The sequence below is a fragment of the Myotis myotis genome, unplaced genomic scaffold, assembly GCF_014108235.1.
Source record: "Myotis myotis isolate mMyoMyo1 unplaced genomic scaffold, mMyoMyo1.p scaffold_m19_p_6, whole genome shotgun sequence".
NCBI lineage: Eukaryota > Metazoa > Chordata > Mammalia > Chiroptera > Vespertilionidae > Myotis > Myotis myotis.
In genome coordinates, this window is record NW_023416368.1 from 34,483,929 (window position 1) to 34,499,455 (window position 15,527).

The window sequence follows — 15,527 nt, forward strand, 5'->3', positions numbered from 1 at the left end:
CCAGCCATCGGGCACCTTCCTTCCTTTTTGACTCTGCTATAAAGGGAAATTGAAAAAGAGCCTTATTGTGCCTTAAAGGCTTTTTAATTATATATAAGTCACTTAATTTAAACTACTTTAAGTTCCATTTTTAATATAAGTTTTATAGTGGTACAAAGAAAGTGCTTTCTAATTAAAGTGTGTTTGGGGATTTATCTCTCGGTGCAAAAGCAGATGCCCATGGGAGTCCAGGCCAATTATGTATTCAGACAAACAATCGAAAACCACCAAGCACTGGCGGGAAGCAGGGCCGTGAAGGTGCATGGGAGGGAGCAGGCATCGGCGGCTCCTCCGTTGAGAGCAGGGGGCTGTGACGATCCAAGGAGGAGGGTGTGGAGGCTCAGCAGACGGAGCTGTCCCTGTGATGCGCACGGCTGGATGCGCACAGCTGCTTCCTCCACTGCTTCTGAGTGCTGGTGCTGCTGCTCTGAGGGGGAGCGGGTGATGGAGAGGGGCCTTCTTATTGGACAGAAGGGGTGACTGAGCAGGGAACGCCATGCTCCAGGAGGGAAGGTCTCCACTCAAACAACAGCCCCTGCAGGGGCAGGGGGTGGGGGCCCTCCCCCCTGCCCCCTCCCCCCTCCCCCTGCCACTTTATCTAAAATAGAAAACCCTTCCCCTCTGCCATTCTGTCCCCCTCCCTGTTTTATTTCTGACCGTGCAGCTGTGTAACATACGTGTTTTATGAATTTCATTTGCTTGCTTGTTGTATGTTTCTCCATGTGAGATCATAAGCGTTGTGGGGACAGGGGCTGCGGCTGCCTTGGCCCTGCTGTATCCCAGGACAGTACATATTTGTTGAATGAATGAATACATGACCAAAGAGTAAACAAATAGGTCAGGAGGCCGATCAGGGTGCCTGGGGGAGAGGCAATGTGGTGGGCATAGGAGGATTAGGCCTGACAAAAATGCACGTGCAGAGCCAAGCCCACGGAGGCTGGAGGTGACCAGAAAGGAAGTGAAGAGCAGGCGGAGGCCCTGCCTCGGAGGCCAGCGGCCCTGGAGGGCAGAGGGGTCACTGACCCAGCCGGAGGATCGGAGGGGAGGGGCCTGTTTCTGGGCAAGATGGGAGATTCTGGTTGGATGAAAGGGTCTTTACTGCCCCTTTTGGGAGAAGAGGGTGTGCCTGCCCTTAGGTGTCGGCCACACCACGTGTTTCAGCCTGGTTGCTATCAGATACTGTCCAGCCCTGGCCTGCAGTCCATTTTCCCGGCTGCCCCCTCTCACCCACCCCTGCACCACCAGGGCTTTGCAAGTTTTTGCATCTTTATGTCGGATCATCTGCATTTGCGAACCCCCTCTCCCCCACCCCCCACCCCCGCCCCTGTGCCTGCCCCGGCCACTCCGTGTACAAAAGCAAGCATGAAAAGTGGACATGAGGAGCATGCTGGAGGGTAGCCTCTCTTCCTTTTTTGTCTTTTAATTTTCTAGATCCCAGCTATTCTAAATCTCATCTTGAGCTTATAGCTGGCAGTCATGCTAAGCAGGTGACATGGTCTTCTGGAAAGTACCTGGAGGGTATGATGAATAATTAACATGTGAACCTGTCCCCTTTCCTCCTAGGGGCCATCTGTCCTCCCCCGAACACCCACATGGCAGTCTTGATTTTCTTAGGGCACGCAGTGCGCTGGGCTTGCCGAGTCCTGCTAGTGTCGCTGGAGGTGACTGTCATGGAGGGCCCCCGAACCTCCCCCCGGGTGCCGAGTCAGAGCCCCGGGCTGCTAATTGTTAGGAGAGTCGTGCACGCAGAGCTTGCTTGTGTGGAGGCCGAGATGTGGATCACTTTCCAAATCAAAACGTTAATTAGTTTTTAATTTGTTGGGTTGTCTGAGAGATAACACCGGAAAGGGCCCTCTTTCCTTCTTGGTCTCTTAACCTGGCTGTGTGCAGGCCGTTATGTTTAACATGGAGGAGTGATCAATTCGTCTTTGACATTTATTCCATCAAACGCAATTTTAATGTTTACTTGTTGCTGCGGGAGATTAGCCACAGAACACTGCCTTAAATTCGGAGTCAACTTAAAAAAAATTGTATATGAATAACCTTTAAAATAGAGTTTCAAAAATTACTTAGAATTTAAAATCCCTAAATTCTCATATAATAGTCTATTCATTCTTTACTTTTAAAAATGAGAAAATTAACTCCTAACTGGTCTTAATTTTTGAAGGCCTGGCACATAGCCTCACACTACCTTTCCTATCTGGTGTTTTACAGTTACCGTGAATCCCCTTTCTCTTTAGAGCAGCGGTTCTCAACCTGTGGGTTGCGACCCCTTTGGGGTCGAACGACCTTTACACAGGGGTCGCCTAAGACCATTGGAAAACACATATATAATTACATATTGTTTTTGTGATTAATCACTATGCTTTAATTATGTTCAATTTGTAACAATGAAATTGGGGGTCACCACAACATGAGGAACTGTATTAAAGGGTCGCGGCATCAGGAAGGTTGAGAACCACTGCTGTAGAGTATCACAGCTTTATCCTATACTGGGCAACCTCTGCTCTGCCTCAGAAAGCACTGGGCAGAATTCCCTGTGAGACTCAGCCCATGTTTCTGGTTTGCCCTGGCTGGGCTGTCTGGTCTCCCCATTTTACAGGTGGGTAAACTGTGGTGGGAGATGGCTCTCTCAGGGCTGCAGCTGGTGGAATAGTTATGACCAAAAGCAGGTTATTCAGGCTTCCTGGAGGCTGCGAGGGTCTTGTTTCACAGTATCCCTCAGGGACATATAATAAAATTGATGTTCCTCACATATGTGCCACATCCAAGGCTATTGTAGCTTCATAAAAGTGATTTAAAAAAAAAAACACAACAACCAAGAAAACAAAATAGATGATTTGCACCTCAATCATAAAGAGATTTCTAATATTTTTTCAAAATTGTCTATCCATGGTCTCTCCCTTTTGTCTTGATAAACCTCCATTTACATTCCCCTGTCCTGTGTAAGCACTAGTTTGCTTACACTGATCCATTTATTATTGGGTGGGAAATAGAAGGGACACAGACCTCACCGTATCGGCCATGTTTCAGCCCAGTGAAGGCCACTGACTTCCTTCGCCTGTGTTGCCATGCCCAGCCCCACCCCTTCTGTTCTTGGTCTCCTGAGAAAGGCAGCAAGGCCCCACCTGATTGGGCAGGTTGTGGGTGAAGCTGACTGAAAGGCCAAAGCAACTCCTTAGCTACCTAAGCATCTTGGGGTTTGGGCTGCTGCCTGTGCCTCTCCTGCCTTTAACGTGCCTTTAAGGCATTAATAGCCCATCTACCCCAGAGGACTCGTGGGCAGTTCTCTGTGAGGCAGGAGATGAGCTCCGACCTCTTGCCTGGGTGGCATTTCTCAAGAGCGGGCACATCCTTGTTGGCATTTCCCTTGAACACTTGCCCAGAAAACTCTGTTGTTAGCTGGATTATTCACTTGGCCCTCAAACTAGCCCTTGAGTGTAAGGTTAATCCCCTAACCCTTTCTTTATCTGGCTTTAAGGCCCAGGCATGTTGTGCTGGGAAATCTAACAATCGGAGGTTTTCCTTCTGCTTTTAACTGAATGATACCGGTGAGGTAAAGCGCACAAAGTGCTCGGTGTGGGCTCAGGAAACGGGAGCCAGTGACGGAACACACGCTGCATCAGGCATCGCTTTATTTAGCCGTATCCTGCCCGGCCAAGGGAAGATTTTAATTGCAGAATGGGGTCTTGCTAGCAAAACTGAGAGTGGTTAGAGTCAAACTTTTAAAATTCAAATGAATGAATGAAAAATTGTAGGAAGGGTTGTTAAAGAAGCATTCGTTTTAAGAGCATCTCAGAAATGAATAAAGTAGAATTTAGATGTCAGAATTTCAGTCTTGATTAGCCCTGATAGCACAGCTGCCCTCTCCACTGTATCAAATGGTTTATAAATTGGACACATGGGCTTCCTTTTGTAGCTTCTTCGGGCACTTGGGGCCGAGGGAACTCTGAGGAAGGGGGTGTCCTCAGCTCCTCTGCGGCTGGACCCTGGGCTCCCCATCAGGACACTGGCAGGGGCCGAGGGCCGGCCGACAGCTGCCCACCTGAGCAGGTTGTGCCCCATCTGCGCCAGGCTCACCCTCTGCTTTGTCTACGAAGACCTGGCCATGTCGCGCTCCTTTCAGCGTAGCTTCCCTGGCATCTCTCCTTACTAGTGGGTACTTTGACCCCCATTTTCCTAACCTACACAGCCAACATTTTCCCAGAAGCCACCGAAGCTCTTAATATTTCAAGTGACAGACTGAGACTTACCCTCTCACCAAGGGTGGATGAGGAGGCGTGGCTGTGGTCTGGGCCCGCGCTACACCACCCCTTTCCTGAGCCTCACGCGCAGCCCAAGCTGGGAGCACAGCTGACGTGGAAGTGAGAGGCCCTGGCATGGAGTCTGAGGCTCCTCATTCATGCTTTTTCAGCAGCTCTCAAACTGTTCTTTGGTAGCTGAGGATCTGTAATAGATTTTTGGATTATGAAAAATATTACTCAGCACTCACATTATATTGATTCAAAAATAAAGATTATGCAGTTCAACGGCACAGTAAAATACAGCTTTATGGAATGGTAATTTTTTACTTAAGCTCCTCTACATTATAGTGGAAGATAATGGATCTGGGAAGGGTACAATGAGGAATAAAGCTGTTGTATTGTATTGGTTAAATGACATTTAAAATGATTCGGCTGTCAAATTCGTGGAAAGGTTATGAACAGTGAATGAAAAATCTAAAATTAATTCCCTCCTTCAAGAAAGTGTGATTTATACCCTAATAAAATTAGATTTTTAGTTAAAGAAATTTAGTCATTAAGTAATGTCCCTGTGCTGACTCTCATTTATAACCATCTTGTTTGAAGCTTCTGCAGCAAATAATTTTCCCCTTAGGCAATGCACCCAGGACCTTAGTGTCAGTTATGTCAGTGAGCTTTGTTCTGTTCAGTTCTGCTTCAGCTTTTTGGGGGTTGATTTTCAAGTACTGGAAAGACAGGTGTTTTATTTTTAATCCTTACCCGAGGAGTGAGGATGTTTTTCCCATTGATTTTTAGCCGGGGGGTGGGGGGGGGGGCGTGGAGGGGTGGGAGGAAGGAGAGAAAAACATTGATATGAGAGAGACACATTGACTGGTTGCCTCCCACATGCCCCCTTGACCAGGAACTGAACCCAAGACCCTCCAGTGCTCAGGCTGACGCTCTAACCACTGAGCCAAGGCGGGAAAGACAGATTTTTATTTAGCCTCAATAATTGATGGAGCCATTGAACTCATTGCCTCCCGCAAATGATTTTACCATCCCTTAGTTAACTTCACTAATGGCGGTAGTGATGACGAACCACCGGGAGGACGGATGTGTGCCAACCACCATGCTCAGCATGGTCCAGGCTTATTGCTGTTTCTCTTAGTCATCACAACTACTCTATGAGGGAGGCACCATCATGGCCTGGTTTTACAGAGGCACAAACTGAGGCTTAGGAGGTAATCTACTTCGCCAAAGGGGTCGGGGTACAGCTGTATGGAGTTGACACCTTTGTCATAAACTCAGAAACTGGATATATGTGGTTTCTTGCTCAATTTTGAATTCTACATATGTTTTCTCTCTGTTTTCTTGATCAGCCTTCTTAGGAATTTATCAAGTTTATTATCTTTTCAAAGAACCAACTGTTGGCTTTAAAATTTTGTGGTATAATTTTTTTCTCTTATAATTCATTGATTTCTACTCCTAACTTATTTTTTTCCATCTACTTTTTGTGGGCTTAAATTGTCCTTTTCCTAGCTTTTAGAGATAGATGTTTAGGTCATCAATTTCTAGCCTTTATTTTTTCTACATGCATTTAAGGCTATAATTTCCCTCTAACTACTGCTTTAGCCATATCCCATAATTTTGTAAATGCTATTATTCAGTCATCATTCAATTCAAAATGTCTTCTCATTTTCTTTGTGATTTTCTTTAGGAAATTATACAGTACTAGAGGCCCGGTGCACAAAAATTTGTGCACTCGGGGGCGGGGGGGGGGCGGGCGGGAAGGTCCCTCAGCCTGGCCTGTGCCCTCTCACAGTCTGGGACCCCTCAGGAGATAACGCCCTGCTGGCTTAGGCCTGCTCCCGGGTGGCAGAGGGCAGGCCCAATCCCTAGGTGCAGCCCCTGGTCAGGCTCAGAGCAGGGCTGATTGGGGAGTTGGGGCGCCGCCCCCTGTCATGCACAGAGCAGGGCGGATTGGGAGGTTGTGATGCCACTCTCAGTCACGCTCAGGGTAGGGCCGATTGGGGGGTTGGGGCACCGTTCCCTGTCACACTCAAGGCAGGGTCATGGGGAGGTTGCGGCGCCACCCCCTGTCACACACAGAGCAGGGCCAATCAGGGGGTTGGGGCGCTGCCCCCTGTCACGCACAGAGCAGGGCCCATCAGGGGAGTTGGGGCTCCATACCCTGTCATGCACAGAGCAGGGCCAATCAGGGGGTTGAGGAGCTCCCCCCTGTCACGCACAGAGCAGGGCCCATCAGGGGGTTGGGGAGCTCCCCCCTGTCATGCACAGAGCAGGGCCCATCAGGGGGTTGAGGAGCTCCCCCCTGTCACTCACAGAGTAGGGCCGATAGGGGAGTTGGGGCACCGCCCCCTGTCACACACAGAGCAGGGCCCATCAGGGGGTTGGGGCACCGCCCTCTATCACCCACAGAGCAGGGCCGATCAGGGGGTTGGGGCGCCGCCACTCTCACACTCAGGGCAGGGCCAATGGGGAGGTTATGGCTCTACCCCATCACACACAGAGCATGGCCGATCAGGGGGTTGGGGCTCTGCACCCTGTCACACACAGAGCCGCAGGGCAATCAGGGGGTTGGGGAGCTCCCCCTATCAGGCACAGAGCAGGGCTGATCAGGGGGGTTGGGGCGCCTTCCCCTGTCGCGAACAGAGCAGGGCGGATAGGGAGGTTGTGGCCCCGTCCCCTGTCACACACAGAGCCACAGGGCGATCAGGGGGTTTGGGTGCTGCCCCCTGTCACGCTGATCCCGGTGCTGGGAGACATATTACCCTTTTACTATATAGAATAGAGGCCTGGTGCACGGGTGGGGGCCGGCTGGTTTGCCCTGAAGGGTGTCCTGGATCAGGGTGGGGGGTCCCCACTGGGGTGCCTGGCCAGTCTGGGTGAGGGGCTAAGGGCTGTTTTCAGGCTGGTGGGTGACTGAAGCTCCCAACTGCTCCTTTTTTTATTTTTATTTTTTATTCTGGGCCAGCTTTAGCTTTGAGGCTTGGCTCCAGCTCTGAGGCCTCCGCTGCTGAAAGCAGGTTTCTGGCCTTTCTTTACCTTCTGTATTTGAAACAATGTTGTGATCCTGCTGGCTGATGCCCGACGGACTAAAGCAGGTTTCTGGGGTTTTGTTTAGCTTCTATATTTGTAACATAGTTGCTTAGAGTTGCAGCTCAGAGGCCGGCAGCGGCAGGCGGGGAACGTTGGAGTCCTCCGTCACTGAAGCAAGCAAGCCTCATGTTCGCTTTAAGCTGCCTGGCTGCTGGCCGCCATCTTGGCTGGCAGTTAATGTGCATATTGCCCTGATTAGCCAATGGGAAGGGTAGCGGTCGTACGCTAATTACCATGTTTCTCTTTTATTAGATAGGATACTTCTAGATTCATGGATCAGACATTTGGACATTTTTTTCTATAGTCTTAGGTTATTAATTTCTAATTTAATTTCACTGTAGTCAGAAAACTATGTATGTTCTCTATATGATTTTAATAATTTGAAATTCATTGAAACATCCTGATGACTCAGCATATGACTAATTTTTATAAATGTTGAATGGATACTTGAAATATTGCGTAGTATGCAGTTGTTGGGTACAGTGTTTGATGTACATCAAATACATCGTTTGTTCATGAGGTTCAAATCTTCTATAGCCTTATTTTTTTTCTCTACATACTCTATGAGTTAGCTACAGAGGTTTCTTAAATTCTCCAACTATTATTGTGGATTTATCAATGTAGATTTATTCTTTTAGTTCTTTTAGTGTTTTTAAAAATATTTTTATTGATTTCAGAGAGGAAAGGAGAGGGAGAGATAGGTAGAAACATCAATGATGACAGAGAATCATCAATTGGCTGCCTCCTGCATGCTCCCTTTGGGTATTGAGCCTGAAACCTGAGCTTGAACCCTGACTGAGAATTGAACCATGACCTGCTGGTTCAGAGGTTGATGCTCAACCACTGAGCCAGGCAGTTCTTTTAGTTTTGACTTTATATATGTTTAGTCTATGCTATTATATGTCTATAAATTTAGAATTGCTATGTATTCCCGTTAAAATATCCTTCTTTATGAATCATCTTCTTTGTCACTAATAATAATTCTTGTTTTAGAGTCTACATCAACTGTATTTTAGTTGGCATTACTATGGTTTATCTTTTATATCTTTTTACATTCAGCATTTTTATATCTTTTTATTTATGGTGTGTCTCTTATAGGTAGCAAATAATTGAATTTTGTTTTATCTAGTATTTCAACTTTTGTATTTTAGAATTTAAATCTCAGCTGGCTGTTGACCAAAATGTGAGAACTTGGAGAAGTTTTAACCTCTCTGACCTTCTCCTTCCTCCCATTTTAATAAATACCTGGGAAATGAAGTTGAAGAAACCTTTAAAGATCAGATAATCTCATTTTCATTTAAACTATTCAGAGCAAAATAAAGGAAAACTTCCAAATACATTATATGAAACTAGTATCATTTTAATTCCTAAGACTGAGAAAAACAGCACCTAAAAGTTATAGACTATGCTCATTTATGAGTATTAATGCAATAATATATTTAAATCATAGAAAACAGAATTCAGCAGCATGTTTTTAAAAATACACAGTGGTATATATAGAATTGTATACACAATGGAATACTACTCAGCCATAAAAAGGCAAAATATTGCCATTTGTAACAACATAGTCAGACCATGTGGGTATTTTGCTAAGGAAATAAGTCAGACAGAAAAGGATAAAAACCATATGATTTCATGCATATTAGTATGTGGAATATAAAGCAAAAAAGTAGCAAACAAACTCATAGATATGGACAACAGATTGGTGGTTATTAGAGGGGAAGGGGGTTGGGGGAGAGTGAAATGGGTAAAGGGGGTCAAATATATGGTGACAAATTAAAGCTAGACTTTTCGTGGGTGAGCACACAATGCAGTATACAGATATTGAATTATAATATACACCTGAAATTTATAAAATGTTATTAACCACTGTTACTTCAATAAAAAAATATAAAGAAAGAAAAGAAAGAATTTTTTAAAAAGTTATTCCAGAAATACAGGAATAATTGACTACTATGAAATCTAAATAAGTCATCAAGTTAATAGAGCTAAGGAGTAAAAAGTATCATATAGTCATTTCCATAAATGCAGAGAAAGTCTTTGATAAAATTCAACACACATCTTTTTTTTCCACTCAACAAATGTGTAAGAGCATCTGTTCTAATGTAGCACTGAGGATGCAAAACTGGAAAAGATACTCACATTCTAGTGGAGGGAAAGAGGCAGTGAGTGAGTAGGGGACACGCTGGGCCATTTGTTTTTAAATATTTATTTAAAAATATGTATGGATTTCATTAATATAATAAACATTTTATTTAATAGGCAAACACTGAAGATTTTTTTCTTAAAGTCAAAGACAAGACCAGGATGCCCACTATGTCCACAGTATTTAACATTAAATTAAGGGTTAGCTAAAGCAATAAGATAAGAGAAAGCAACTAGAGACATAGGAAATGAAAATAAAATCATTGCTATTTATAGGTTATATAAATAGAAAACCCAAAATAATTAATGGAAAAACTATTACAAACAATAGGATATTTAGTCAAGTGGCTGGTTATAAAATCAATATATAAAAATCAATTGCCATCATATTTACAAACAAAAATGAGTTAGAAGATATAATGGAAGAGAAATTCCATTTATGATAACAAAAATGAAATATTCAAAATACTTAAAGGAAATCGATAAAATACTCTTGAAAGAAAGAAAAGTAGACTTGGACCTATTGTTGAAAATACCATGTTGCTAGATAAGGTACAATATTATACCACAGTTGGCTTTCTCTAAGTTAATTTACCAATTTTATGCATTTGTAATAAAACTTCCATAAAGTTTTTTTCTAGAGCCATAAAAGTTGATTATTAATTTTCCCTGTTCCACAAACACTAGTTATTTGTGGAGGAGCCGCGTGGGAGGAGCTGGGTTTGCTTTATGCATGCTGTGCTTTGTGGCTACCATATCTCTCAGCACCCTGAGCACTGGCCATGCTCCCTCTTCTGAGCCCTGAGGTGTGAGTGTCCCCTCAGGAACCAGCATTCCGGAAGCTCACTTGGTTCATTGTGCTGTGTTGCTGGGCTGCTGGCCTCTGACATGAATCTTTCACTGACCTCCGCTGGGCTTTACACTCATTGCAGAGGTGGCAGTCAGAGAGTGTAGTTTGGGGAGGGCAAACTTCCCAGTGCCTCCTCAATTTTCTCTCTGATATCGCTTCCCCTCCTGACCGCCCCCGCCCCCCCAAAAAATGCTAGACAAGAATGCTGAGGTATGAAAGACCATGTCATTTGTTTAAAAAGTGCTGGCCTGGCACTGAATGGTCTTCTTGGTTGTGATGGTGAGGAGTTGGCCCAAGTTTGGTGTTTTATCTTCTTTTTTCTTCAGTTGCTCGCGTGGATTTTCAGCTTACTCTCAATAGTAGGCTTTTTGTCCTAAGCTGGTCATTGTTGATGAATTGTAGATACTTTATATTAGTTATGGAACTACAATATATGTTTTCAGCCCTTTCCCACTATTACTTCTCACTGGGTGTTTTTCTGCTTCCTGGGCATTCCAAACCCTACCTTTCCTTAAGCTATCATTATCTCTCCCTTCCTCCCTTATTCCTGTCTGAAAGCCTGCCCATTCGTCAGCACTATGTTCACAGGTTCTTTTACAAATCCCCTTCCAGCTGAATGTGAATATTTATCAAGAAAAAATAACCCCTTTATTTTTCGGTAATTTATGTTTGTTCTGTAGCTGCCTATTCAACTGCGAATATCTTCAATGCAGGACCTCAGTGTGTTTTATCAATGTAACTTCTAAAATACTTTGCTGATTGCCCTACACATAGCAGGAAGATGAGACTGAATTTAGAAAAACCAAGGGCTTACTGTAGTCAGTGGCATGGACTGGCATTCCATATTGTCCATAGATCCTACCCTTTGGAAACTATTGAATTGATCATAATCAATCACCAGATCATGCCGGTGACCTACACAAGCAATAGTGGCACCACTGATTGGAACCTGCTGCTGGTGAGATAACTGGCCCTCATTTATCGGTGTTTTCCCCAGGCCCTTCAAAGCACCTGCAGTCTAGGTGGAGGGTGAGGTATCGACCTGGAGCAGGTCTTCCACCTGGTACCAGCTCAGATTCCACATAAGGAAGACCGTGAGAGTTGGCTCTGCCCATTTGAAACTGCACAACTAACAGTATGTCCCCCTAAGTCCCCCCAGCAACAAGCTGTTTACATTTATAGGTATGTGTGTGCGGAGAGCTTAAGACCCATCCAGCGTTGCTGAATGTCATGTTCTTATGACATTGTTCACCTTTGTGTGAATAAATGGCTAGTAAAGGTGAGATGTTTGCAAGTAACTGTGCACATGAATTATTCTTCAAAAACACAAAGCCTTTCTTTTCTTGCAGGAATTGAGAAGCTTTGAAGTCACCAGAAGAGAAGGTAGGAAAATGCGTTCATACCCATTTCATTCTTGTGTTGACGTCTTGGGAGCAGTTTGTTGAAGCTAAGATGAACTTCAGAATGTGGGAAGCCTGTTCTTTGAAATTTCATGTGGCCTTTCCTGGGTGCTGACTATTTGGCATTTGGCTTCTAGGGACTCAAGCACTGAGTGCCTGGTTTGCTTGTGAGAACTTTGTTTTCTTCCTTCAAGGATCAGAGGTGATGGTTGGGGAACTGGCTCACTCATGATTATGTTTACAGTCTCTTGCAAGAAGCCTTATTTCATTTTTAGTGAAGTTTGATATAACTATTTAGTTTCACCCAGCAAAAGCAGCATCAACAATAGAAAATGGTTTATGTTTTGAGGTATTTCAATATCTTGGAAAAGATGCCACTGTGAAAAATATTTCTGATTAGATTTTACAGCTTTAGCTAAGCTGAAATAGACATAACCAATTACTTTTCCTTTTGAAAACAATTCTGTGATATCCTGTTTTCCCTGCCAGAGTTCCTTAGCACATTTGTTTTCTGGTCTCTGAGGTAAGTATATGGGTAGTAATTTCTGAAATCTTTCTGTGGAAATTTAAGTTTCCCTTATTGTCCTTCAGCAATACCTGGTCTCTAATAAAGGAAAGTCTTTTGTATGGTTTATGAAATCATCACCAGTCATCCCTTAATTGAAGGGAAGATGAAGTCAGAAACCAAAGTGAGTTCTTGGTCTAGGATCTGGCCTTTGGTTTTATTATTTTTTTATTGTTGACACTATTACAAGTGTTCTCCACTTTCCCCCTCTTTGCCTATCTCTGCCCTGCCCCCGCTCCCCACCCCTGACCTTCACCACATTGTTGTCTGTGGCCATAGGCTATGCATATATGCTCTTTGGCTAATATCTTTACCTATTATCCAGTCCCCCTCCTCCCAACACCCTCCCCTATGACATCTGTCAGTCTTTTCCATGTATCTGGTTTTATTTTGTTCATCAGTTTATCTTGTTCATTAGATTCCACATAATAGTAAGATCATATAGTATTTGCCTTTCTCTGACTGGTTTATTTCACTTATCATAAAAATCTCTAGGTCCATTCATGCATAAGAGTTCCTTCATTTTACAGCTGCATAGTATTTCACTGTGTAAATGTACCAGAGCTTTTTTATCCACTCATCTACTGATGGACAGTTGGACTATTTCCAGATCTTGGCTATTGTAAATCACACTGCTATGCACATAGGGGTGCATATATTCTTTCTGATTGGTGTTTTGGGATTCTTAAGATATATTCCTAGAAGTGGGATCACTGGGTCAAAACACAGTTCCACTTTAAATTTTTTGAGAACCATCCATACTGTTTCCATAGTGGCTGCACCAGTCTGTATTCCCACCAGCAGTGCATGAGGATTCCCTTTTCTCCACATCTGCACCAGCACTTATTGTTTGTTGATTTATTGATGGTAGCCATTCTGACAGGTGTGAGGTGATACCTCACTGTGGTTTTAATTTGCATCTCTCTGATGATTAATGACATTGAACATTTTTTCATATGTCTGGCCTTTGGTTTTAGATTAATTACACTTTCTCTGTGGCAATGTCTCCAAAAAGTGGCAATCTTTAAAAAGTGAGCAAATCCCATATTGACTCCCAAATTTAACATATTCCTGCCTCCTGTTTAGCTCTTATTTTGTATACTACAATGAAAGACATAGAATGGCCATTTTGTCAAAGTGTGTTCCTAGAGCTTAGAGACCTAAACTTTCCACACTATCTGTATTAGTGGACTATCCCAACTAGGTGTTTGCTGCTGTCCATGGTGCTGGAACCTTGGAGTCAAAGGAGGTAGATAATCTGATTTAGGATGAACGTCTGGCTTCCATTCCCATTTGCTATTGTCTCTGGCTTGCTGCTGTCCATGTCCTCTGAATTGCATCCATAGGTTAAAACTGCACTATTTGGGTAGCAAAACTAAATTAAATTGGGTGAAGGTGGGTGGGGCAGGGAAGGCACGTTTCTTATTGAAAGTTGTGTTCACAATGGGTGTGATGACCATGAGTTGAAGAGAAATAACCACAAGGAGAGAAGGTGACATGAACTTCGTTTTTGATTACTATTCAATTCATGTCAGTATTTCTAAGTGTGAATGTTTGGAATTCATTTGCATTGTGGAATCACATTATTTTGGAATCTTCCTGTCCTTCCTGTGTTAGAAATGTTTCTAAATAGTAAGATTGGGGTACGAGAGAACTATGGATATTTTTCTCAAAGGCATAAAACAGTCTGAGGCTGTCTGAGGATGAGCAAAGGCTTGGCCAGGCTGTACTCTACTCATCCTGAAGCAGCAGCTTTCACACTGGCTGACCAGCACTTCCTTCGGGTTTGTACTGGCAAATTTGTCTTGACACCACATAAACGTCTTGCTTCCTGTTTGCACTGATGTCTTGCTTGCTTGTTTCTGTCAAAGTGGAGTGTTTGAGAATTCCTGAAATAGCCCAGTGCCTTAATGTCAATGCCGATAACCTGGCAGCAGGAAGGAAAAGTGAACCTTGCAGGTTGCTTGCAAGTATTTCTCTGTCTGAGAATTCATGGGCTTGGCAGTGGGGTTGTTAATCTTTTCCAGAGCAGTGTAGGGGTATACAAATAATAAAGGCACTGTGAACATTTAAATAAAGTATTATTCCTCAAAGCAGAAGACATTGTCTACCCACAGATACTTAAGTTTGGGGGCCTTAGCTTTGACTTTGAGCTAGGGCTGAAAGAGAAGCAAATAAGTCACACTCTGAATGTTTCTGTCCAGTGTACTGGGCCCAGCAGGTTCTGGAGAGGTAGCCTCTGGATCACAACATCTAGGATATTTTTGTTTTGTGTTGTTTAAGTACTGTACCTGACTCAGGGCTACAACTAGATGACCAATTGCAACTTCACACTATATGACTCCTGGACACTCTCCACTAAGTCTGTGAAGTGATAGGGACTCATATCAGTAGTGGAACTGGAGTCCAGGATAAATCATAGTGGGGCTGGAGACTGTTAGTGACATGACGCACTGTTTGCCTGAGACCTGCTCTCTGCCGTGTTTCCCCCTACGGTCCTCCCAGCCTTGGGTCCAGTGTTATGGTCCCAGACTATAGCCCAGCTTCCTTACCTCTGGCTTCACTCAAATTGTTCCTACAGCCTGCATGCTCTTTCTTGTAAGTAGTATTTAGCATACCCTACCTTCTCTGAGAGATCAGAGATCCTATTAGGTCAACCATTTCCTGAGAGTAGAGACCCTCCCCTCATTCACCCCAGGTCCCTCACAACCCTAGCCCAGGCCTGTAACTACTCAATAATTGTTTCTTGACCTAAATGCAAGCTACACATTGCTTTGTATGGGTCCTAACCCAATGAGTGATGTCCTGATTAGAAGGGGAGAATTTGGACACACACGTAGGGAGGACACCATGTGATGATGGAGGCAGAGACTGGAGCGGCGAGTCTATTCGCCAGGCATTGCTGGCAACCACCAGAAGCCAGGCAGAGGCAAGGAGGCTCCTCCCTGCAGCCCTCAGAGATAGCAGGGCTCTGTCAACACCTTGGTGTCTGACTTCCGGTCTCCAGAACTGTGAGAAATTAATTTTTCTGGTTTTAAAGCACCGATTTGTGGAACTTTGTTACAGCACCCCTAGGAAAGTACTGCACCAGGCAACTGCCGGGCTCAGAATTGAGCTAGTTTTGCCATTGTTGATGTTTTACTGCAGAACCTCTCAGGTCTTTAAGGTGCTAAGTCTGACTGTCCACA

At 44.2% G+C, this 15,527-nt stretch overlaps 1 protein-coding gene across 1 annotated transcript in view; it reads left to right on the plus strand.

The window, feature by feature from the left end:
• The window catches only part of FSTL4 (follistatin like 4), a 327,280-nt gene that overhangs the window by 22,408 nt on the left and 289,345 nt on the right, over positions 1 to 15,527 (plus strand). The window contains exon 3 of the mRNA XM_036314191.1: positions 11,724 to 11,757. Coding sequence (XP_036170084.1) covers positions 11,724 to 11,757 — 34 coding nt within the window. The remainder of the gene's footprint in view (positions 1 to 11,723; positions 11,758 to 15,527) is intronic.